The sequence below is a fragment of the Ahaetulla prasina genome, chromosome 5 (genome assembly GCF_028640845.1).
Source record: "Ahaetulla prasina isolate Xishuangbanna chromosome 5, ASM2864084v1, whole genome shotgun sequence".
Classification (NCBI taxonomy): domain Eukaryota; kingdom Metazoa; phylum Chordata; class Lepidosauria; order Squamata; family Colubridae; genus Ahaetulla; species Ahaetulla prasina.
Genome location: NC_080543.1, coordinates 60,653,677 through 60,677,204, shown reverse-complemented (window position 1 = coordinate 60,677,204; position 23,528 = coordinate 60,653,677). Strand labels below are relative to the sequence as shown.

The 23,528-nt window shown below is 39.4% G+C and overlaps 1 protein-coding gene across 1 annotated transcript in view; it reads right to left on the bottom strand.

Moving 5' to 3' along the window:
• Positions 1 to 16,414: 16,414 nt before the first annotated feature.
• The window catches only part of UMODL1 (uromodulin like 1), a 51,578-nt gene continuing 44,464 nt past the window's right edge, over positions 16,415 to 23,528 (bottom strand). Inside the window, exons 22-24 of the mRNA XM_058186221.1 lie at positions 21,805 to 21,901; positions 18,187 to 18,366; positions 16,415 to 17,652 (exon numbers count right to left, since the gene is read on the bottom strand). Coding sequence (XP_058042204.1) covers positions 18,194 to 18,366; positions 21,805 to 21,901 — 270 coding nt within the window. The 3' untranslated portion in view covers positions 16,415 to 17,652; positions 18,187 to 18,193. The remainder of the gene's footprint in view (positions 17,653 to 18,186; positions 18,367 to 21,804; positions 21,902 to 23,528) is intronic.

Below are 23,528 nucleotides of genomic sequence, written 5' to 3'. Positions count from 1 at the left end.
ATATACTTTGATGTACAAAAGATGATGTAATCTTCCGACAAAATGCACACGGAGATGAACATAAACATACACACTGAATGACTGCATAATATCAGGAATTTTTTTGTTTAATAATAAACAAGAAAAGTAAACATCAAAATAAGTGATGCAGTGAATGTCCTTTTAGGGTGCTTGGAGTCTGTGGGAGCCTGGACAACAGGTTCAAACAAATCCTGATAAAATGGAGTGGCTATAGGTAGGAGACTCCTTTGTATCTGGGGGCTTACCACAGTGATGAAATCCTCCCCAGTTTGCCACCGGTTTGCTGCCTGTGCATGCGCGGTGTGCGGCAAGTGAGCATGCCAAACGCACACAGCACGCGCATGTGCAATACAACTAAATGCACGCTGCATACAGATGCATACACATGCTGCACATGGAAAAAGGAAACTTCGGAAGGTAAGTAGAACAGCAAGGGGGAAAACAGCTGTGCCACGTGATTTAGATTCATTAGAAAGCAGGATTTCCTGCTTTCTAGCGATTTTAAATCACGCGGCACAGCTGATCATCAGAAATACCAGTTCAGACCAACCAATACCTTTTTTTATTACTGGTTCATTGAACTGGTAGCTTTTCTCACTACCGGTTCTCCCAAACTGGTGAGAACCGGTAGGATTTCACCCCTGGTTTATCACTTTTGGCTTTGGATGAAGTTGTACTGCCCCAGATGGACCTGCTGGATATTTTATTTTATTTTTATTTATTTATTTGTCAAACACAACAATATATATAACTATAAGCATGAAATAACCATACGAATTGGATACAGCCAAAGGGAACATTAGGACAGGAACGGTAGGCACACTGGTGCTCTTATGCGTGCCCCTTACAGACCTCTTAGGAATGAGGTCAACAGTAGATAGTCTTTAGTTAAAGCTTTGGGGATTTGGGAAGAGACCACAGAGTCAGGTAGTGCATTCCAGGCATTGACAACTCTATTACTGAAGTCATATTTTCTACAATCAAGATTGGAACAGTTCACTTTAAGTTTCAATCTATTGTGTGCTCGTGTATTGTTGTGGCTGAAGCTGAAGTAGTCTTCGACAGGAAGGACATTGTAGCAGATGATTTTATGAGTTATACTCAGGTCATACCAAAGGCAGTGGAGTTCTAAATTTGCCAATTAGCATGGGGGTCTAAGAGTATGATACAACCCTGGGGCTGGTTGGCGGCTTCTGCTGCCTTTTAGCCTAGTAGTTTTAGGTTTGAACTTAGTATACATGTTGGGTAACTTCTCATGACTGAGATTGTTTTCTGTTGCTGTCCAATAGCTTTCTCCAGTCTGATGGCTTCTAAAGATGTTTTCAACTTAACTCTCATTATCCTATTGGCTGGAGTTGATGAAAATTATAGTCTAAGGAGTCATATGCTCAATATTAATGTGTCTTGTTTCTAAGTTTTTTGGCTGTATACATCAAAGCAAAATAAAATCAATCTAAAAGATGACATTTCACATTAGGGTAAATCAGAATAAAATACAATATTCCTTTCTTGAAAGAGACTATGCTAAGCCTACTAGTAAAGAATCATTTAGGACCTTTTCAAACCGTATGTGATGTTGACTTTTAAACAATGTTCCAAGAATCCTAGCCATATAGAACTCATTCATAATTATCCAACCTTTTTCGTTCAGTTTGTTTTTTATGCATACTGAGTCAAGAAAGTTTGCAAATTTGAATATTAAATAAATATAGACAAGTTCTAAAAAGCTGTTTTATATATACACATAAGAAGGCATTCTACATGTAGAATCAATTAGAAATACATTCCTCATTGAGCCTGAAGACTCCAGATATAGATCATTACTCAGAGAATTCCATAGAAAGTGGAATATGCATTCCTCTAGAAGTAATGGAGTTTGAATATGCATTTCTCTGGAACCATTCATAACACTTCACAGTTAATTGTTTGTCACATAGTGGCAGTGCAGGGTTGAACTTGGAAAAAGCAGCAGTTAAGATGACAGCTTCTTCTTTTCCAGGCAATGGCAAATGTCCACTGGCCTAGTCATAGGCAAACACTTGAGCGTGAGAAAAATAACACTCTAGAAACACATGGTATTTTAACAATGAACCAAAATTCAGCAATGATTAAATCAGCAATGCAAATAATGGGCCTTGGGAAAAGATTCAAGTATTGCTAATAGTTATAAAATACATTTTTACTGTCTCCTTCATTTTGGCAGACAACAGCATCAAACTATGCTGCCAGATATTTTCATGTTTATTTATTATTAGATAGGGGCAAATTACGTGTTGTATCTTGATAAAGGTATCTTTTCTTTTATGTACACCGAGAGCCAATGCACCAAGACAAATTCCTTGTGTGTCCAATCACACTTGGCCAATAAAATTCTATTCTATTCTATTCTATTCTATTCTATTCTATTCTATTCTATTCTATTCATGAAAATACTATTGTGGGGTTGGGGGTAGAGTAGGGGTTACTTAAAGCCCTTTCATATAAACTTTTGAATCTAGGAAAATTAACCTCTTAACTGAAGTACAAAAATAATCTAGAAGATAACTGTAAAAATCGCAAATATTTTCTCCACCCATCCACCCAGAAACTTGTGAAATAGCTCTCTGCAAAAACCAAATATGAGATTTTTTTTCATTTAAAAAGATGAAAATCTAGGGTATCCCAGAGAAGTTTTACTTCAATTTCAGTTACACTTATTTTTTTACTTTTAGTTTTCTTCTGCTTTAGTCCTGTCTTTCAGATTTAATTCTAGATTATGGCATTTAAAATAGGGGAGAGGGAATGGTTCTCTGACAACCACATACTTTGTTTAAGCTAGCCAAATCTGATTTATAGTTTCCTATGTAATATGTAACTCTTATTTTCAAGGCTTTATGATAAAATAAATCACAACAGTTCTAAGAATGAAGTATAAGTGCTATTGGAAGGAAAATTAGGTCTGTTGCAAGCTGGGTTTGAAAGAACTCAGGCAGTTGCTTGAAGCAGCACAGAAGTTTATTTCTGAGAACATGATACAAGCATAATGTCAGGTGATATAGAGGTAGCCATTCTTAAATCTTTTCCTGTATAGGAACTGCTTGCCTTGTTCCTCAAAAGTGAGGCCTCCAAGAGGTCTAACAAAATGCATTTACAGTAACCCTTTACAAGGGATCACATTTGCAATTCAGGTATCCTACTGAGCTGTGATTTGTTGATTGCAAACAATGCACTTTTTGCTGGGGCGGTAGGGGGGAAGCTTTTTCTCTTCTGGATTAAAGAGATCTTGGGTTAGGTCAGATGAAGGTTGCATCCTATTATATTTAGTGTTTCCTGTTGCACTTTGAGCTTCACCTAAAGCCTATTTTAATTTGTGATTTGACCTATGGAAGGAAGAATATGTGAAGGGAGGACTCAATTTCTTTCCCACACTACAGTTTATTTGAACCATAAGCTCTGTGATTATGGACAAGATTTGTTCAAGCATATTTACTTATGCTTTGGAATCACTGTGTTCTAACATGTGACTTGCTAACTCACTGTTGACCATTCAGCTTCCTATAGTCGGACACTGAGTCTTATGTGAGAAAGTTGTCATACAAGGCTTGGAAACTCAACAGATAATTTGCCATTGATGTTGACCGATAATGCAGCCAAATTTCTTCACATTTTCTAAACTACAAGGAGATATATTTTAAAATAAATATTTTACTTCTCTGAGTATAAAAGGGCAATATTTATGCATGAATGATGCATAGTAATGAATAATAATTTGATTTGAGAAGTTTGTATCTTCCTCAATACCTGAAGTAGTAAAAGGGGAAGGAGAGAGAGAGAGAGAGAGAGAGAGAGAGAGAGAGAGAGAGAGAGAAATGTTATATATTGAGTATGCAAGATTTGTAAACTTCATGCCAAATTGTTTTAGGATTTAGTCCTATAAGACAATAATTTATTAGGACAATCCTCCAAAGTCCATTATCTAATGTAGTATCAAGTTCAAAGAATCAGGATCACACATTAAATTCCAGTTAAGCTGGTTTATTGCTCATCCCTATACATAAGAATCTAGTCAACTAATGATCAGCACTAAACTGGCAATAGATGAGAATTAAGGGAATTCAAGGAAGGAAGGTTGGTTGTGTATTATTTGTTGGACTGTAATGCTGATTCCTCTCTTCACCCCCAGGCTCTTCTTCTATGTACGGGACTCTCAGCCAGGGTTCCATAAATGGTCATCAGGGATTACCTGGGGGATCGTGTTTATTTTAAAAAAGCAGACACTGAACAAAAGCCTTCCAACCTCCAACATTGGAGGCTGTGCACCCACCAAAGCTGCACAGATCCAGGCAGGATGGGGATTCTGCACATATGCAGGTGCGGAGGTAAGCAAAACATAAGTTGAGGAATGAGAAATGAAAGAACAGGAGTGAGCTGAGCCGAGGAGGGAGGGAGAGAGCAGCGGGGAGCAGCAGGTGGTGTGAGGGAGGGAGGGAGGGAGAGGGAGGGAGGGAGGGAGATTGAGAGCGAGAGCGAGCGCTGGGGGCTTTGTTCTGAATCTGTCCTTGCCATTGTGCACTTGCCCTTCTGCAGGCACAGTAGGTGGGTGGGTGGGGGCTCTGTCCCAGGGCAAATTCAGGAGATCCAGAGCTGCAGTGGCCTGGCCATCAGTGGCAACAGGTGCACACCTGTCTTTTATTTTTACCTTAATAATACTGTTAATGCATATATAAACTGTTACACATGAAACAAATATAATTTTGTAGCAATCTGGCCTTTGAGCCTTTATGTGCAGGGATTCCCCAAGGCTTGAAACATATTTCAAGGGTTCCTCCAAAGTCAAAAGGTTGAGAAAAGCTGATATAATGCATTCTGTTCTGCTATTAGAACTCATTCATGAACATCAACATGAATGGATACAAAATGTCTATGACAGTGACAGTGAATCTTTTCGGCACCAAGTGCCCAAACCAGAATGCTGGAAACTGGAAGACTAGGTGGCTGGTGTGCGTGTGCACACCGGTCATCTGGTCTTTGGGTTTCCGGCATGCACATTACAACTGGTCTTCATGCACGCCGGAGCCCTGAGCACCGGCCACTTGGTCTTCCAGTTTCCGGCACAAGTGAAGATCAATTGGCCAGCGTGCATGTGCACACCGGAAACCCGAAGACCATGTTCTTATTTGCTTTTGTTTTTAAAGACAGTGCATGATTATACCAACTCTTTGTTTTGGAAGCCAATGCAGAGTTAAGAAAAATTCAGTAATATAACTTTCAATCAATAGAAAATTGTCTTCATCTGTGGTCACCAGTTTAGGATTCATTTTAAGTCCTTCGGGAGAAGGGCGGTATAAAAATCAAATAAATAAATAAATAAATAAAAATCAAATAAATAAAAAAATGAAAAATGGTACAGTTTCATTCTGCATTTATTCTAGTCTCAGTTACTGGATAGAATGAAGGAACTTCATCCTTCAATTTATCTCAAGAATGATTATCTGTTCCTGCTGAACTCTCACAAATATCAGGATCCCTGTTTGTTCAGGAATCTGTTTATATAGCTGTACTTAATGCTGTAAAATGGAGGTGAAAATGATTGGGTTGCAGATAAAATTTGGTTTATGTATCGTTTTTTTAAAATCCATTTTCAAACAAACATATAAATAAAAATAAACAGTTTACCATATATGAAAAAAGGAAAATAAAATCTAATACAATAAATAAGAACAAAAAAGACAAACTAATTACAAATATGATTTAAATTCACTTGATTTTATAAATCTTCAAAAGGAGAAACTAAATTTTCAACAAAGATTCATATCCTGTTTCCTCTTCTTTATTTCCATATATTTAAAAATTATTCTCTTTCCTTTGCTCCAAGTTCAAAAGAGTCAAAACTCATCATGAGATGAGAAAATTCAGTGTATTATTATTTAGTATTAGACATTACATTCCATAGTTTTTGAACTGATCTAACTTAGTATTTCCATGGTTTAAAAATAGGTAATTCATTTTATAATTAGATAAATACTGCAAAATAAGGCAAGCATTAATATAGATCCTAATCAATCAATCAATCAGAATAGAGATGGAAGGGACTTTGGAGGTCTTCTAGTCAAACACCATGCTCAAACAGGAAACTATACTATTTCTGATAGGTGGCTATCCAGTCTTTCCTTAAAAACCTCCAGTGATGAAGCCCCTACAACCTCCGAAGGCAAGCTGTTCCACTGGTCAATTGTCCTCACTGTTAGGAAGTTTCCCCTTAATTCCAGGTTGCTTCTCTCCTTGATTAGTTTCCATCCATTCTTTTTTTCTTCTCCTGCCTTCTTGTGCTTTGGAAAATATGTTGACCCCCGCCTCTTCTTTGTCTATTTTATGTATGTGAGCAATTCTTTGCATTTTCCTTTGGATAATATTGTCTATTTCCAAATGAACAATGTGTTATGCAGTGTTAAAGGTTCATCATGGCAATTTCCTGGAACTGCATTTAATTATTATTCTGTAGATCAACCAAGTGTTATTTCTCTGGTGTTCATTTTGTCTTTGAATGGTGATAATAATTTAAAATAGAAAAACAAAATAATGGTTAAATACTTTCTCTAGAGAAGATCCAGGTTCAAAGAACAAATACTGGTGTATATAATGCAAGACACATAAACAGCTATTTAGCCATTAATCTTGAATAATTCATTTTTGCCTAACACCTGAAAGAATTATTGACACTGAAAAGAGACATAATTGTTCCATTGTAGACAGATCTGATTCATGTTAAAAAAGATTACTTCTATCTTCACTGTAAAACCCATAATTTCTAAAGAATGAATATGCGTATCTAATATTTCAGAATCAACATGAGTTGCAACTTTTTTCACAGAAGGCCACATTTGGACAAACATATCAGAAGTTAGCTGTTTAGACTATTCAGTTCATTCACAATATTTTTGTCTTTCTTGTATACATAGAACTATGCACTATTACCTTATCTGTAATATTCTCAGATGTCATTTGCACCCATTACCTCATTATCTGTAATACTCAGATGTCACTCATACTAGATATGCTAGCCCAAATACTATTATCAACTATAAGCCAATCTTAGAGAAATAGAGGAAAATAGAATCTTTAATAAATCCATTAAACTAGTTTTCAATAAATGTTTCAAGATCCATCTATTATCTGTCACCTATGCCAAATGTTAATATTTGCAGATGTAAACATAGTATCATCCCAAATCTACATTGAAACTTCTATTGTGTCTGTTTAGGATTATGATAAAATAGATGTCATCACTGCATTGATCAACTGAAGAATTCTCCCAGAACGTTTGGCTGTTCCTACAGTATTTCAAACAATCCTTCTGTTGACATTATATTTACCTCATTCATGCTATTTTTGTGTTTCTTGCACACAGAGTGCTATGCATCCCACTATTATGTCACTATCTGTAATATTCAGATATCAGCCAAACTTGATATGCTAGCCCAAATATTATTGTCAGCTATAAGCCAATCTTACAGAAATAGAGGAAAATAGAATCTTGAATCAATCCATTAAACTAGTTTCAATAAATGTTTCAAGTTTCATCTGATTATCTACCACCTATGCCAAATGATGATATTTGCAGAGGTAAACAGTGTAAACAAATTTACACTGAATTTTTTGCTTATCTGATTAGGATTATGCTGATCTGTGTAGTCACAACATTGATTATTCTCCCAGAACCTTTAGCAAACAATTCTTCTATTGACATTATATTGCACCTTGGACATTAAAAGCTGGTAGGTTCAGTTTGAGCAGCCTCTCTTGCTTTGACCTACCAGTAATTTGCTAAAGAGATTTGCAAGGCAGGAAATACTTGGTTCTATTTGCCAAGGCAAAGAAGCAATGCAATTTGGTTCACTGAAGCTCTTCATATTGCCTTGAAACCGCTATGCGTCATTTGCCAAATTTCTGGGTTCTCATAAATGCTTGCCAAAATTGGAGTAAGGGTATTGAAAGATATGAAAGGCTCATCCTGCTGCAGGAAATTCACAAAGCTTGATCATATTGAAGGAGGTCCTTCCCAGTGTGAACTATTTTTACCAAGTAGCTATACCAACTCTCCTGGGACCTGGGACCCTAAAAAACCCCCTGCACAACAGAGATAATAAATCTATACCATTCTAGAATAGCCAATCAGTAGATTCAGTTCTTCTGAATCTACTCCAGTAGTCAAACTTTGCCAATGTGCCTGTCCAGGATTTTATTTATTTATTTATTTATTTATTTATTTATTTATTAGATTTCTAGACCGCCCTTCTCCCAAAGGACTCAGGGCAGTGTGCAGCCTTATTTAAAACACATAGATACACAATACAAATCCCAAATTTAAAATACATTTAAAATGAAATATTTAACCGGCTAATTTAAACTAAAACAGTGGAAGACCGATATAAAACCCTTAGAATATAAAATTATAAATAGATTAGTACAATTAAAATTAAATTAAAATTAAATTAAAATAAATATTAAATTAAAATAAATATTTAGGCTAGTCCCGCCCGATTGAATAGTAGAGTCTTCAGTTCCCGCTTGAAGGTACGGAGGTCGGGAAGTTGGTGTAACCCTGGAGGTAACTCATTCCATAAGGTCAGTGCTGCCACAGAGAAGGCTCTCCCCCTGGGATCCACCAGCCAGCACTGTTTGGCTGATGGCACCCGGAGCAGGCCCGCTCTGTGGGACTGCACAGGTCTTTGGGAGGCTATCGGTGATAGAAGGTGGTCTCGTAAATAGCCCGGTCCTAAGCCATGGAGCGCTTTAAAGGTGAGCACTAGCACCTTGAATTGCACCCGGAAGGCTACCGGCAGCCAGTGCAGGCCGCACAGGATAGGTGTTATATGGGAGCAACGTGATGCTCCCACGATTACCCGCGCAGCCACATTCTGGACTAGCTGGAGCCTCCCGGTGCTCTTCAAGGGGAGCCCCATGTAGAGAGCATTGCAATAGTCCAGGCGAGAGGTAACGAGGGCATGAGTGACCATGCGTAAGGAGTCCGGTCAAGAAAGGGGTGCAACTGGCGCATCAGGCGAACCTGATAGAATACTCCCCTGGCGACGGCCGTCAAATGTTCTTCTAAAGACAGCCGATCGTCTAGGAGAATGCCCAAGTTGCGCACCCTTCCCCTGGGGGTCAGAACTTCACCCCCCACAGTCAGCGAAGGCGTAAGCTGACTGTACTGGGACGCCGAAACCCACAGCCACTCTGTCTTGGTAGGGTTGAGTTGGAGCCTGTTCCTCCCCATCCAGACCCGCACGGCCTCAAGACACCGGTCCATCACCTCGACAGCTTCGTTGGGGTGGTTCGGGGTAGAAAAGTACAACTGAGTATCATCAGCGTACAGATGATAATCCACCCCGAAACCGCGGATAACCTCACCCAGCGGCTTCATATAGATGTTGAACAGGAGAGGCGAGAGAACCGACCCCTGAGGCACCCCACAAGTGAGGGACCTAGAGGTCGATCTCTGCCCCCCTGCCAACACCATCTGCGAACGGTCAGAGAGATAGGACGAGAACCACCGATAAACGGTGCCTCCCACTCCCAATCCCTCCAACCGCCGCAGTAGGATACCATGGTCGATGGTATCAAAAGCCGCTGAGAGATCTAACAGGACCAGGACAGAGGAACATCCCCTGTCCTGAGCCCTCCAGAGGTCATCCACCAACGCGACCAAAGCCGTCTCCGTGCTGTAACCAGGTCTGAAGCCGGACTGGAACGGGTCTAGAAAGACAGTTTTCTCCAGGTATTGGGGAAGCTGATATGCCACCACACTCTCAACAACCTTCGCCAAAAAGCGAAGGTTGGAGACTGGACAATAGTTCGCCAATACAGCTGGGTCCAAGGAAGGCTTCTTGAGGAGGGGCCTCACCACTGCCTCTTTCAGGGCGGCGGGAAAAGTGCCCTCCAACAAGGAGGTGTTGGAAATTCCCAGGAGCCAGCCTCGTGTCACCTCCCGTGTGGCCTGTACCAACCAGGAGGGACACGGGTCCAATAAACATGTGGTGGGATTCAGCCTAGCCAACAATCTGTCCATGTCATCGGGAGTCACAGGATCGAATTCAGCCCAAATAATATCCACAAGACTCGTCCCCGTCCCCTCGCCCGGATCTATCCAATCAGTGTCCAGCCCATCCCGGATCCGAGCGATTTTATCGGACAGATACTGTACAAAATCCTCAGCACGCCCCTGCAAAGGGTCCTCCCGAGCCTCCTGGGAAAGCAGGGAGCGGGTCACCCTAAACAGGGTGGCTGGGCGGTTATCTGCCGATGCGATAAGAGCGGAGAAATGGGTATCTTTCGCCGCTTTTATCGCCACTAGATAGGTCTGAATACAAGACCTAACTAGTGTTCGGTCGGATTCGGTACAGCTGGACCTCCAGGCACTCTCTAGGTGTCTTTTCCGGCACTTCATCTCCCTTAACTCCTCATTATACCAAGGAGCTGGGCGAGTTCGGCGCCGGGTCAGAGGCCGCAAAGGCACGATGCGGTCCAAAGCCCCGGCGGCCGCCCGTTCCCAGGCAGCTACCAATTCTTTGACCGTGTCGTGGGCTAATTCCCCAAGAAACAGCCCAAGCTCCGTCAGGAACCTCTCTGGGTCCATCATGTGCCTGGGACAGAACCATCGAACTGGCTCTGGCTCCCTGCAGCGGGGTGCAGCGGTTCGAAAGTCTAGCTGGAGGAGTAAATGATCTGACCATGACAAGGGTTTAACAATTAATTCCCCTAAATCCAGATCATTAAGCCACTGTCCCGAGACGAAAATCAAGTCCAGAGTGTTACCCCCAGTGTGGGTGGGACCATTAACTACTTGGGTCAGGTCCAAGGCCACCATGGAAGCCATGAACTCCCGAACTGCTGTTGACGATTCGCCCACCGACTGCAAGTTGAAATCCCCCATAACCATAAGTCTGGGGGTCTCAACCGCCGTCCCTGCTATCATCTCAGACAGCTCGGGCAGGGCTGCTGCAACGCAGCAAGGAGCCAGGTACGTGACCAGCATGCCCCACGGCCCTACCTGTACCCCAAGGCCCCACTTAACCAGAAGGGTTTCACAACCGGCTATCTGCGGGACAGTGACCTCCCTCGGTTCTAGACCCTCGTGAATAACAACCGCTACCCCCCCCTACCCTGGGCCCTCGGTTGATGGAATGCCTGGAAACCTGGTGGGCACATCTCGATCAGGGGAACCCCCCCTTCTGCGCCCAACCAGGTCTCCGAAATGCCCATCAGGTCCGGCCCCCCCTCTTAAATAAGATCGGCTATGAGGGGGGCTTTATTTACAACGGACCTGGCATTGCAAAGCAGCAACCGAAGGTCCAGGTTCCTGATGCTACTGTACTGTACTGTACTGAGGTCAGTATTGAAGCATCTCTCATTATGCCAGTTCCTGGTTGCCTACTGCTCTGATTGTGAAGTTTTGTGCAAATGGTGAGGAAATCTGAACGGAACGCAATGGAATGTGTTCAGCAATTCCATTAGACAAGCAGTGGGGATCAATGTGCATTTTCCTTCTCATGTAGATTGAAATGACATCTAGTAATGTAAGATGAAAACAATCATTTAATACCCAAACAAAAAATTGCAGAGCCTAACAGACAAAAAGAACTAACAGAAAGGTGGATTAACAAGTTTATCCTCTGTAAGTCTGTGCCATTAATAATGATGTTTAATTAATCTTCACAAAATCAATGTTGCAATAAGTAGTTGAGCCCTAAGAAATAGCTAATAAGAACTGGCTTTGACTTAATATAAAAAGTCATAATTTGTGCAATGTGAGAACTTCTAAGCAAAAAGAAGATATTTTCAGTAACCAAATTTTATATTGCTAAGCTCACAATCTTTTTATTAAATTTCTTTGGGATTGCAATAGGAAATACAAAGCCAGACATGTGGCTAGGATTAAGTTTTTTCTGAGATAGATAGATAGATAGATAGATGGATAGATGGATGGATGGATGGATGGATGGATGGATGGATGGATGGATGGATGGATGGATGGATGGATGGATGGATGGATCAATGGATGGATCAATGGATCAATGGATGGATTGATGGATGATAGATAGATAGATGATACAAGAAGTAGATGATGATGATAGATAGATAGATAGATAGATAGATAGATAGATAGATAGATAGATAGATGATAGAAAAGAAAGAAAGAAAGGTAGATGATAGAAAGAGCTGATATGCTACTTTCTTTTTTCTTTCTATTTTCTTCCTCTTGGTTCTCTCTTATTAAAGAAATAGATACATTTTTATTAAAAAAAATCTTACAATATCTAAAAGTCAATTGACTTTGCTGCTGGCGGATCACAACACAAAACTACTTTATCCCAAAGGTGCATTTTCAAGAGGCAACTGGACTTTCTGGTTTTTCTTTGAAGACGTTTTGCTTCTCATCCAAGAAACTTCTTTAGCTTTGACTGGATGATGGGGAATAGATTGATTTAAAGTCCTTGCAGACAACATTCTATACATTGTTCAACATCTATATGAAGCCGCTGGGTGAGATCATCAGTGGCTTCGGTGTGAGGTACCAGCTGTACGCTGATGACACCCAGCTGTACTTTTCCACACCGGGCCACCCCAACGAAGCTATCGAAGTGTTGTCCCGGTGCTTGGAGGCCGTACGGGTCTGGATGGGGAGAAACAGGCTCAAGCTCAATCCCTCCAAGACAGAGTGGCTGTGGATGCCGGCATCCCAGTACAGTCAGCTGAGTCCTCGGCTGACTGTTGGGGGCGAGTCATTGGCCCCGATGGAAGGGGTGCGCAACTTGGGCGCCCTCCTGGATGAACGGCTGTCTTTTGAAGATCATTTGACGGCCGTCTCCAGGAGAGCTTTTTACCAGGTTCGCCTGGTGCGCCAGTTGCGCCCCTTTCTAGACCGGGATGCCCTATGCACGGTCACTCACGCCCTCGTGACGTCTTGCCTGGATTACTGCAATGCTCTCTACATGGGGCTCCCTTGAAGGGCATCCGAGGCTGCAGTTAGTTCAGAATGCGGCTGTTGGTTATAGAGGGAGCCCTCGTGGCTCCCGTGATGACACCAATCCTGCGCAGACTGCACTGGCTACCTGTGGCCTTCCGGGTGCGCTTCAAGGTTTTGGTAACCACCTTCAAAGCGCTCCATGGCATAGGGCCGGGTTATTTACGGGACCGCCTACTGCTACCGAATACCTCTCACCGACCCGTGCGCTCTCACAGAGAGGGACTCCTCAGGATGCCGTCAGCTAGGCAGTGTCGTCTGGCGACGCCCAGGGGAAGGGCCTTCTCTGTGGGGGCTCCCACCCTCTGAAACGAACTCCCCCCAGGACTCCGTCAACTTCCGGACCTCCGAACCTTCCGTCGCGAGCTCAAGACACATTTATTCATCTGTGCAGGACTGGCTTAGATTTTAAATTTATAGGGGTTTTTAAATTGGTTTTTTAATATTTATATTTAGATCTTTTAATAATTGGGCATTAGAATAAGTTTTTTAATGATTATCTTAATTTGTATATAAATGTTTTTATGTGCCTGTGAACCGCCCTGAGTCCTTCGGGAGATAGGGCGGTATATAAATTTGAATAATAAATAAATAAATAAATAAATTGCAGGAATATCAGAAAAGCTCAGGAGGATGTTCAGCCAACACAACATATGTGCACACTTCAAACCCAAGAATACACTAAGGCAGAAGCTTGTCCAGCCCAAGGATAAAACCCCAGCCACAAACTGAGCTACATGCAGAGGTGGGCTGCTGCCGGTTGGCACCGGTTTGGGTGAACCAGTAGTTAAAATTCTGCACAGTTTGGCAAACCCGTAAATCCCACCATTGGCTGGCCCCTGCTTGTTTTCTGGACTGAAAAAGCCCTGGTTTTTTGCCATTTTGGGGGGCATTTTTGGGGCAAAAAACAGCCTGAAATAGCCTGAAAATGGACCAAAAAACAGCCAAAAAAGGGGTGGGGCCAGCCAGTGGTGGGATTATCCCCAACCGGCTGAATCCTATCTCTACCTTTGAGGCAAGTGGCCGAGAGGCAGGGCTGGGTATGATGAGTGACGTCACCCACCCAATCACATGATCAAATGGCCACTCCTACCCAGCCAGAGAACTGGTTGCTAAATTATTCAAGTGCAATCACAGCCAACTATAGACTATCAATTAAAATGAACTTTCATTTAATATTTGTATTGGTTGTTGGGATTTCCTGCAGGTGTCAACATATTTTTTCACACTTGCCTATTGTTTGGCTAAAAATGACATCTTTTCATGGTCTAGAACACTTCTTAATATCCATTGAACACCCTGGATTTACTCCATGTCCTTTACTAATAATAATAGTTATATTATTATTCACAATATAGACACAGTAATGTTTTTTTCAAAAGCTGTTCCATTATATAAGAGGGCAATTGATAGTCAGCTCATTATAATTTAACTCTATGGGAATATATGTTTCTTCAAATTAAATCCTAAGTATTAAATGTGCTGTCAGCCTCTGCTTCTTATTGATTGATTGCTTTGCTTTTTTTTTTATTTACATTTATATCCCGCCCTTCTCCGAAGACTCAGGGCGGCTTACAGTGTATAAGGCAATAGTCTCATTCTATTTGTATATTTTTACAAAGTCAACTTATTGCCCCCCCAACAATCTGGGTCCTCATTTTACCTACCTTATAAAGGATGGAAGGCTGAGTCAACCTTGGGCCGGGCTTGAACCTGCAGTAATTGCAGGCTGCTGTGTTCTAATAACAGGCTTCTAACAGCCTGAGCTATTACGGCCCATTATATTGCTTGCTACGGCTTGCTACAGCTGCCATTGTAACGGGGGGAGGGGAGTTGCCTTGGTTATGGGGGGTGGGAGCGAGCTGGTGGAGATGCCATTGTAACAGGGAGAAAATCGGAGGAACTTTCCCTCAGCGTTTTTCTGCAACTGGGAGGCATGCTGATAACCAGTCAAGGTCAACCATCCGGGCATACCAGAAGGATGGGGCCATCTGAAGCTGCACCCCACATGACCCCCTGGAGGAATGTGGATTGGATAATCCTGACTGGACCCTTGGGGGGAGGGTTTTGTGGGCATTTCCTATATATGATTTCCGTGCCTATTGCCTCAGACCTTGCTTTTCTTTGATTGCATTCAGTTCATACTCAGAAAAAGTACCTTTCTCTATTAAAATGGAGTCGGGATTTTTCTTTCTTGAGTACTGAAAGGAGGCATGTCTGACATGTGCCATGACTAAGTTTTTAGTTATATAAACTAGTGTTCCGATGGCCTAATCTGGTTAGTAAAATGTGTGAATAAATATAAAAGAATGTATCAAACATGTTTATTGCACTTATTCCAGTAAAACCAAACACCTTTTTATCACTGTATGTCTGGTATGTATTGGTGACATTGTGTTGAGTTAATATTCCTTTCTGTCTTTTACAAAAAAAACATATTTTCAGCTCAAGCAATTGCAAACATTTTTTCAGTAAGCAAAATATTTTAGGCATAGAAAACGTAATAAATACAAAGTTTCCATATGTTGTGAGAGAAATAGAGCTCTATACAACTGCACATCCTTCTCTTGTGAAACAAACTTTCTGTATAGTAAAATCATTGGGCTTTAACTCAAGCCTATTTTATTGTCCCACAGAGTAACAGGTGATTGTGGTATAGATATTCCTCATATAGTGTTCTTCATGTAACAACAGTTCACAATTATGACAGTGATGAAAATATATCTTTGTGACTAATCCTTGCATTTATATTTCTGTAAAGCAAGGGAAAGCTGAAGTAAGATTTTAAGGACAGTTGTGATTTCAATTAGTGATAGCTTCATTTAGAAACCAGCTTGCTCATCCTTTACCTAACCTCCATCAGTAAAAAATAAATGTAGATCAAGAATGTTTTTGACAGTGCTGGAGTACATAATATCAGATTATCACAGTCTCGCAGCCCAATCTACCACACAGGATTGTTGTTCTAATGAAAAAAAAAATTTCAAAAAGAAACGGAGGGCTGCTGGAAGCGACAAATGGGAACCTTTGTTTTCCTGTTCGGGGTCCTGTTTGCTCTTGAATAATGGACTAAGCACAGCCTAATTCAGATACTCTGATCAGCTGTTATCACATGATAGTATGTTCAAAATTATTCCTATAGGATTCCATAGGGCATATTCTTTTCATGTGTCCATCTACAGGAGTGTCTCTGTACAGAGATTAAAATAATACTTACAAGCTTTCATAGAGGGGAGTATAACCTTAAGGTTTAAATTTGAATTAGAAGATTCTAAAATCCCATTTGGTATAAAAGAATCTCTCTCTCAGGTTTGAATAACTGAGTAATATTTAAAATAAAAGACTGAAAATTAATTTACAAAATGTATTTATTAAAGTAGCAGACATAAAGGTAAGTGTATAGGCTTTGTATATCTAATTGAAGACTGAGTTTTTATTTGGCAGCTTTATTCACTTCACAAATCAGCCACAGTAGCAGTAACATCCGCTTAATTTTAGTATGATATAGAAAGTCAAAAACAATAGCTATAAAAATAGTTCCTCTTTCCTATATGTTTATAAGACAAATAGTATTCTTTGAAATGAAGATTTATAATAAACATAACCAAAATTTAGCAGTTTCTAAAAGCACATCAGCAGAGTTTCTGTGTTTACTTTTAGCGCTTAGTCTGCCCAAATCAATCTATTTTACAGCAGCAATTTTACTTGCTACAATTACTGCAGTATTAAGCAGTGTAAAATTTTTAAAAAGGTGTTCCTTTAGCAAAATTCTAGTAAATTTTGTAGACTCAGAAAACATCCAAAATAATTGAAGAGCCAAGTATTATTGTATTACAATCAATTTATACTAATGTTTTCTGGTTTCTTTCTTTCTCTTCCTTCCTTCCTTTGTCTCTCCCTTTTTTCTTTTTCTTCTTCATTTCAAAGTCCACCTTCAGGGCTTCCATTCTAACTATCCAAACAGAAATTGAATGAATAAGTTTTCTGCCAAGTAGATGTATGAAGTTGAATGTTGGACTGAAAACTATTGTAAGAATTAGAGATCTGCAGAAGCAACTTCATGGAAACATGAGTTTTAAGAAAGGGATACTTTGCACTGTATGATCCATTCAGTATTTAAAAATTACACTAAATATAAGGAAGATTATTATAAAAGAACATGTTCAATTTTTCTCCTGAAATGGCAGAAAAAGCAGAATTTCTTCATCACTTTTAATCCTATGTTAAATCAGTTTTGCAGATCTTTTTGGAAACATATGTTCCGCTTCGGAATCCTTATTTTCACAAACTTCCAGCATATTTATATATATATATATACATACATTCATACATACATACATACATACATACATACATACATATACACATACTGAATAGATGTGTGTGTATGTTATATATATATAAAACACAGAGAGAGAGAGAGAACTGGGAGGCAGAGCAAAAATAAATCCAATTACAAAATCACTGGTGGATGTTCTTCCCTCTTGAAATGATGCAAATGGTTTGCAATAGCAACATAAATCCGATAAGAAGTTCTCAGAGGCCCAATAATCTGAGTATCAGCTGCTTTGGTTATGTCTTTCACCTCCAGCATTTCATGGACCAGTATATTTATAGAAAGATTCCAGCTAGAATGCCAAGAGAAAATAAGGAGTGCATTTGATGAGTGACAGGACATCACATTTGCAGCCCACTTATTGTTCAATGTAGTTGTGCTATCACTATTAGGTTAATGTAGCAGATGACAAGGCTGAGCCTGAGGAAGGGATCAAATGTGTCACCAGTCAGGAGTCCATTCACCCCCACAAGAGATCTAAGACCAGCCCACCTTGAATTCTGTTGACTTTTATCTACCGCCAAATTGCCTTCACTGTTAGTAATTCAGTAGAGAGCATTAACATACAATAAACATATATTCATTTGAACTGCCCGGACTCCTGATTTCCTGCACTTGTTATTTAGGCTGAGAAGAAAGCCAGGACCATGAGCTCTAGTCAATTACAAAACAAAAAAAGGACCAGACTCCTTGTTTTCCCTCAGCCATTTAATAGTAGCTATAAGCCCCTAAATAGTCACTTCAGTGGATTTTTTTTTTTTGTGGGGGGTTGGGGGTTGGGAAACTAGCTCTTGAGGAAAATAATTCACTAATTAGCAAAACTTACATGTATTTCAATCATGGAAGGCTCGGTAGTTAAAAAACTCAGTCCTCCTTTTGATGTCATAGGTCCCAGCCTTGCGTTTGTATCGGCAGACCAAAAGTCCTGCTATTCCCAGTGCGAGAACAAGTACGCCAATAACAATGAGGACAATATAGCCTACTCCCATACCAGTTTTTAATTCAGCTGAAGCAAAAGAAATTGAAAAAATTACCATTGCTATAAACTGAATGCTATTATATAAAATTTGATCAGATCATTATAATACTGCCTCACTGCAGGAGTGCAATCATATGCATGGAAATAAACTCATTACAAAGGATTTACTGTAATCTGTACAGTTTAGATAACTGTAGTTTATTTGTAATTTAGAATGATAAATGACAAAGAAAATTGCAGTCTTAACAAATCTCATTTTGTAGAAATAATCTATTTTCTTCTTGTTATGGTCAGCGAAGCTGTATTTGCCAAGCTGTTAAAAAACCCCAAACAAGTACAAGGTACATTATGAGCTGTTTTACGTCAAATTAGACTAGCTTTGAGAGCCAGTTTGATGTAGTGGCTAAGATATCAGGTAGTAACCAGGAGACCATGAGTTCTAGTCCTGCTTAAGCATAAAGTCATCTGACCTTGGACTAGTCATTTTCGCTCAATCCTAGGATAGAGGAAATGGAAAACTACTTCTGAAAAACTGCAGGGACTTGTTCAGGCAGTTTCTGAGAATCAGACACAATGGAATGGAATGGAATGGAATGGAAAGGAAAGGAAAGGAAAGGAAAGGAAAGGAAAGGAAAGGAAAGGAAAGGAAAGGAAAGGAAAAACATAGCTACAAATAATTCCAGGATAGTTTATTTTGATTGGCAAGAGCTCTTCAAGTTGCTAGGGGAGATTTATTTATTCTATTCTACCACTCATGATACCAGAGATTGTGGTGTTCTACAGGAATCTCATCTTCACTGCTAGAGTGATTCCAGTTTTTCTTTTGTACTGTATGTGTTCTGTATTTTGAAATGAGCTGCTGCTACTGCTGCTAAGAGAGCTAAAATGGACTGGGGAACTTAACAGCAGCTTAACCCTAACCCTATCAAATCCTGCTCCTGTTAATAGCGGTGTACCCCAAGGCAAGACCAACACTCTTCATATTATAATTAATGACCTCTGTGACCATATTATAAGTAATTGTGTTCTCTTCACCGATGAAGTTAAACTATTTAACACTACCAACAATGCGGCTACCCTTCAAAAAGACATTGACTTTGTGTCAGAATGGTCAAAAAATTAGCAACTCCAAATCTCAACCAACAAATGCTCTGTCTTACACATTGGAAAAAAGAATCAGAACACTAAATACAAACTTGATGGACATGACCTTGTAGATGACCCTCACTCCATCAAAGACTTTGGAGTTTTCATATCAAATGATCTAAGTGCCAAAGCCCACTGCAACTACATCGCCAAAAAGGCTTTAAGAGTTGTAAACCTAATCTTACGTAGCTTCTTCTCCAAAAATATTACACTACTAACCAGAGCATACAAAACATTTGCTAGACCAATTCTCGATTACAGCTCGCCTGTCTGGAACCCACACTTCATTTCGACATTAATACAATTGAGCGTCTCCAGAAATATTTTACAAGATGAGTTCTCCACTCCTCTGATCACAACAAAATACCTTATGCCACCAGACTTGAAATCCTGGGTTTAGAAAATGTAGAACTCCGCCACCTTCAGCATAGCCTGAGTAAAACTCATAAAATCATCTGCTACAATGTCCTTCCTGACAAAGACTACTTCAGCTTCAACTACAACAATACACGAGCACACAATAGATTTAAACTTAAAGTGAACCATTCCAATCTTGATTGCAGAAAATATGACTTCAGTAACAGAGTTGTTAATGCCTGGAATGCACTACCTGACTCTGTGGTCTCTTCCCAAAATCCCCAAAGCTTTAACAAAAGACTATCTACTGTTGACCTCATTCATAAGAGGTCTGTAAGGGGTGTGCATAAGAGCACCAGCGTGCCTACTGTTCCTGTCCTAATGTTCCCTTTGGCTGTATCCAATTCGTATGGTTATTTCATGCTTATAGTTATATATATTGTTGCATTTTTTTTTATTTTTTTTTTGTTTACATTTATACCCCGCCCTTCTCCGAAGACTCAGGGCGGCTTACAGTGTATAAGGCAATAGTCTCATTCTATTTGTATATTTTTACAAAGTCAACTTATTGCCCCCCCAACAATCTGGGTCCTCATTTTACCTACCTTATAAAGGATGGAAGGCTGAGTCAACCTTGGGCCGGGCTCGAACCTGCAGTAATTGCAGGCTACTGTGTTCTTAATAACAGGCTTTACCAGCGTGAGCTAAACCGGCCAATTTATTTATTGACAAATAAATGAATAAAAATAAATAAATAAATATACTTCTAAAACTCTTGTTTGTCTGTGTGTAACCTTTAACTGGTGGGGCAGCACAGGGCAATCATTTTTCAACCAAGGTATTTCAAATGGGCTAACTTCAGAATATACTGTATCCAGAATCCAGAATCGAAAATTCCCATAGGATTGACACTTGGCAAATTTTATAAAGAGTTTTATGATATAAAAGTGATTGTAAACATTTTATGACATAATAATTCAAAGCGTCATAAAACATTTTTTGTGGTCAACTCCTGATGTTTGACTGTGCTATACAGTACAACACAGGTTATTTTCAAGACAGATATATCTCAGAATATCTCCCTGAATTTTTAACAAGTTTTCCAGTGAAACAATACATTGATTTTTAAGAGCTTTTCCAGGAAAGCAGTACTATGAAGCTCTACCATTGTTGAAGGCATTGAGGAGCCTGGAAAGGAAATATCTATGAAATGATGATCCAATGTCACAGGATGTCTAATTGTAGCTATGAATTCAAGCTACTGGATGATTCTCATGAGAGAGCTTGGGCAAGGAGAAAGTGATGTCCTTGCATTATTAGTATCAGACCTCACTTGGTGATGTTGTGCACCACCCCCCAGACTTGGGATTGGGGAAGAAATTCATTTAGTCCACATTTCAATGCACATTTATTTACTTCCAGAATTTTAGCCAACACATCAAATGAAACAGTAAGCAATTGAAGTGTATAGTTTAAATTTTACAATGCACCTCATCAGTAACAACAGACATAAATCCTAGTCAGAAATCTGGACTAAAAGGCCTACATACATAAACATTATGTTAAAAAAATTGGTATGGAAAATCATTTACAAAAACTGCATATACACAAAATTATAAAGAAAATGTACAGTTCTGAGAAATGTGCAAGATATTTAAACATTTTAATGAAAACTTTTAAAGCAATTATTATATTCAACTAACCAAATGCAACACATTTGAAGAAATGGAAACAAACCAAATTACCCATATCCCAAACATAATGCGTTCCCAATGATGAAGTATTAAGAAGAACTAAGCCTGTCATATTTCCCCATTCCTATGCTGAGTAGAAAGGTTCTGGCTTCTCTTGGTTGGCTCCGTGTATGGTTCCACTCCCAGGGTATCCATTTTCAATAATTCTGCCCCCTCTTCCAACATTAAATCATTTACCTGGTGACTTCATACTGAAGCCCTGACTTACCTAGTGGTTTACCACTGAATTTGCGAAGAGGACCCCAAGTTGTTTTGGGTGTAGCAATAATTTCACCTGATTTCCAAAAGCGGAAACCCTCGCAATTCTGCAACAATGAAACACATTTATGAAATCATTATTTTCAGAATAAATGTGCTATACGTTATGACTACTAAATAATAAACCTCTCAAGAATTTTGCCATGAAGGTTCTTTCAGAAGAATGGATTCGTGACTTTATACAGGAATATAGAGAGAAAATGTATGTAATTATCCAAAAATATGAATTGATAAAAAAATTGGGATGTTTTGGATGCGAGTTTGGAGGAAACTAACCAGCCCAATCAGTACTTGGAAAATGGAGTGGAGGAGATACAAGCAAAAGTGGATAAAAATGAAGATATGATCGTGAATAAACAAGATGATGTAAAGAGGCTTTTAAAAAAAGATTTGGATGAAATGCCTGAATCTGCGTTACAAGAGGTTGTTTCCCAAACCGATAAAATACACAGGGTTAATGCTTTACAAGAACTTTCTTTCCGGATTGATGGAATATATGGTAGTAACTTGTGGATTGTTGGACAAAAGGAACTATTAGGAGATATTGTGATTGACTTTTCAAAAGGAGTAACGAAGACAGAGACTAATGCATCAAAAATAAAAACCAGCAAGAGACAAAAGTATTACTCTTGAAAGAAGTTTTTTCTGAAATATTAACAGATAAAAATATTAGCGTTCCTGAAAGACTATATGCAAGAAAGATCTGGAAGAAATGGGTTGATTATATGTTTGATATATATCACAAAAGACTAGATATTTGGATTCATACTGGATTTTTTTTCTTTTCTTTTCTCTTTTCTCTTAAACTTGTGTATTAAAAAAAATGGCGATGGTCAGAGGAGGAAGGACTAAAGTTGAATAGAGATTGTAATTTGCTGTATCAAAATTATGTAATGTGTTGTACTGAATTGTAAATAGAATACTCTCGAAAGACTTTATGTAAGAAAGATTTGGGGGGGAAATGGGTTGATTATATGGTTTATAGAAGCTACAAGGGAGATATTCTCTGAATTGGATTGGATTTTTAGGCATTAGCTGGTTTTAAATACTTTAGGATTAATCTGCGGTATTGATTTATATATTTTACCAATGTTAATTGCTATTTCTTGAAGGATTTTGGTTATGTAAGGGGGAAGTCAGAGCCAGAGAGGAAAAATTTGTATAATTGTTTTGAAATAATTTAGCTTATGTTTGTTTTTGAACTATATCTTATGGGTATTCTGGGAAGTCTTTTAGCGAATGATTGTTTTTTTCAACTATACCTTGTGTTTGTTCTGGGAAGTTGGGGCGGGGGGAGGAGGGGGGTTTTGGAGGGGGGAGGGGAGGGGGGGAAGAGGGGGGTGAAAACTTTTGTAAAAACTTTTTCAATAATAAATAAATAAATAAATAAACCTCTCAGAGATCCTTTAAAACACTATTGCCACATAGTCAGATCACACATATAAGTCAAGTTATCAAGTTATAACTGAGAAGGCACCTTATATAGAATTTGTGGGGGGGCGCCTAGTGTATCATAGGATATAGTAACTCCAACTTTGAGGTGACTTACATCTCTGAGACATCCTATGCTTCCTAACATCAAAAAGAATAATATTCATGATCCTTTTCTACCTATAAATTTCCTTGCAGTCACAGACTCAGGATACAACCAAAAATGCTAAATTCTCTATACCT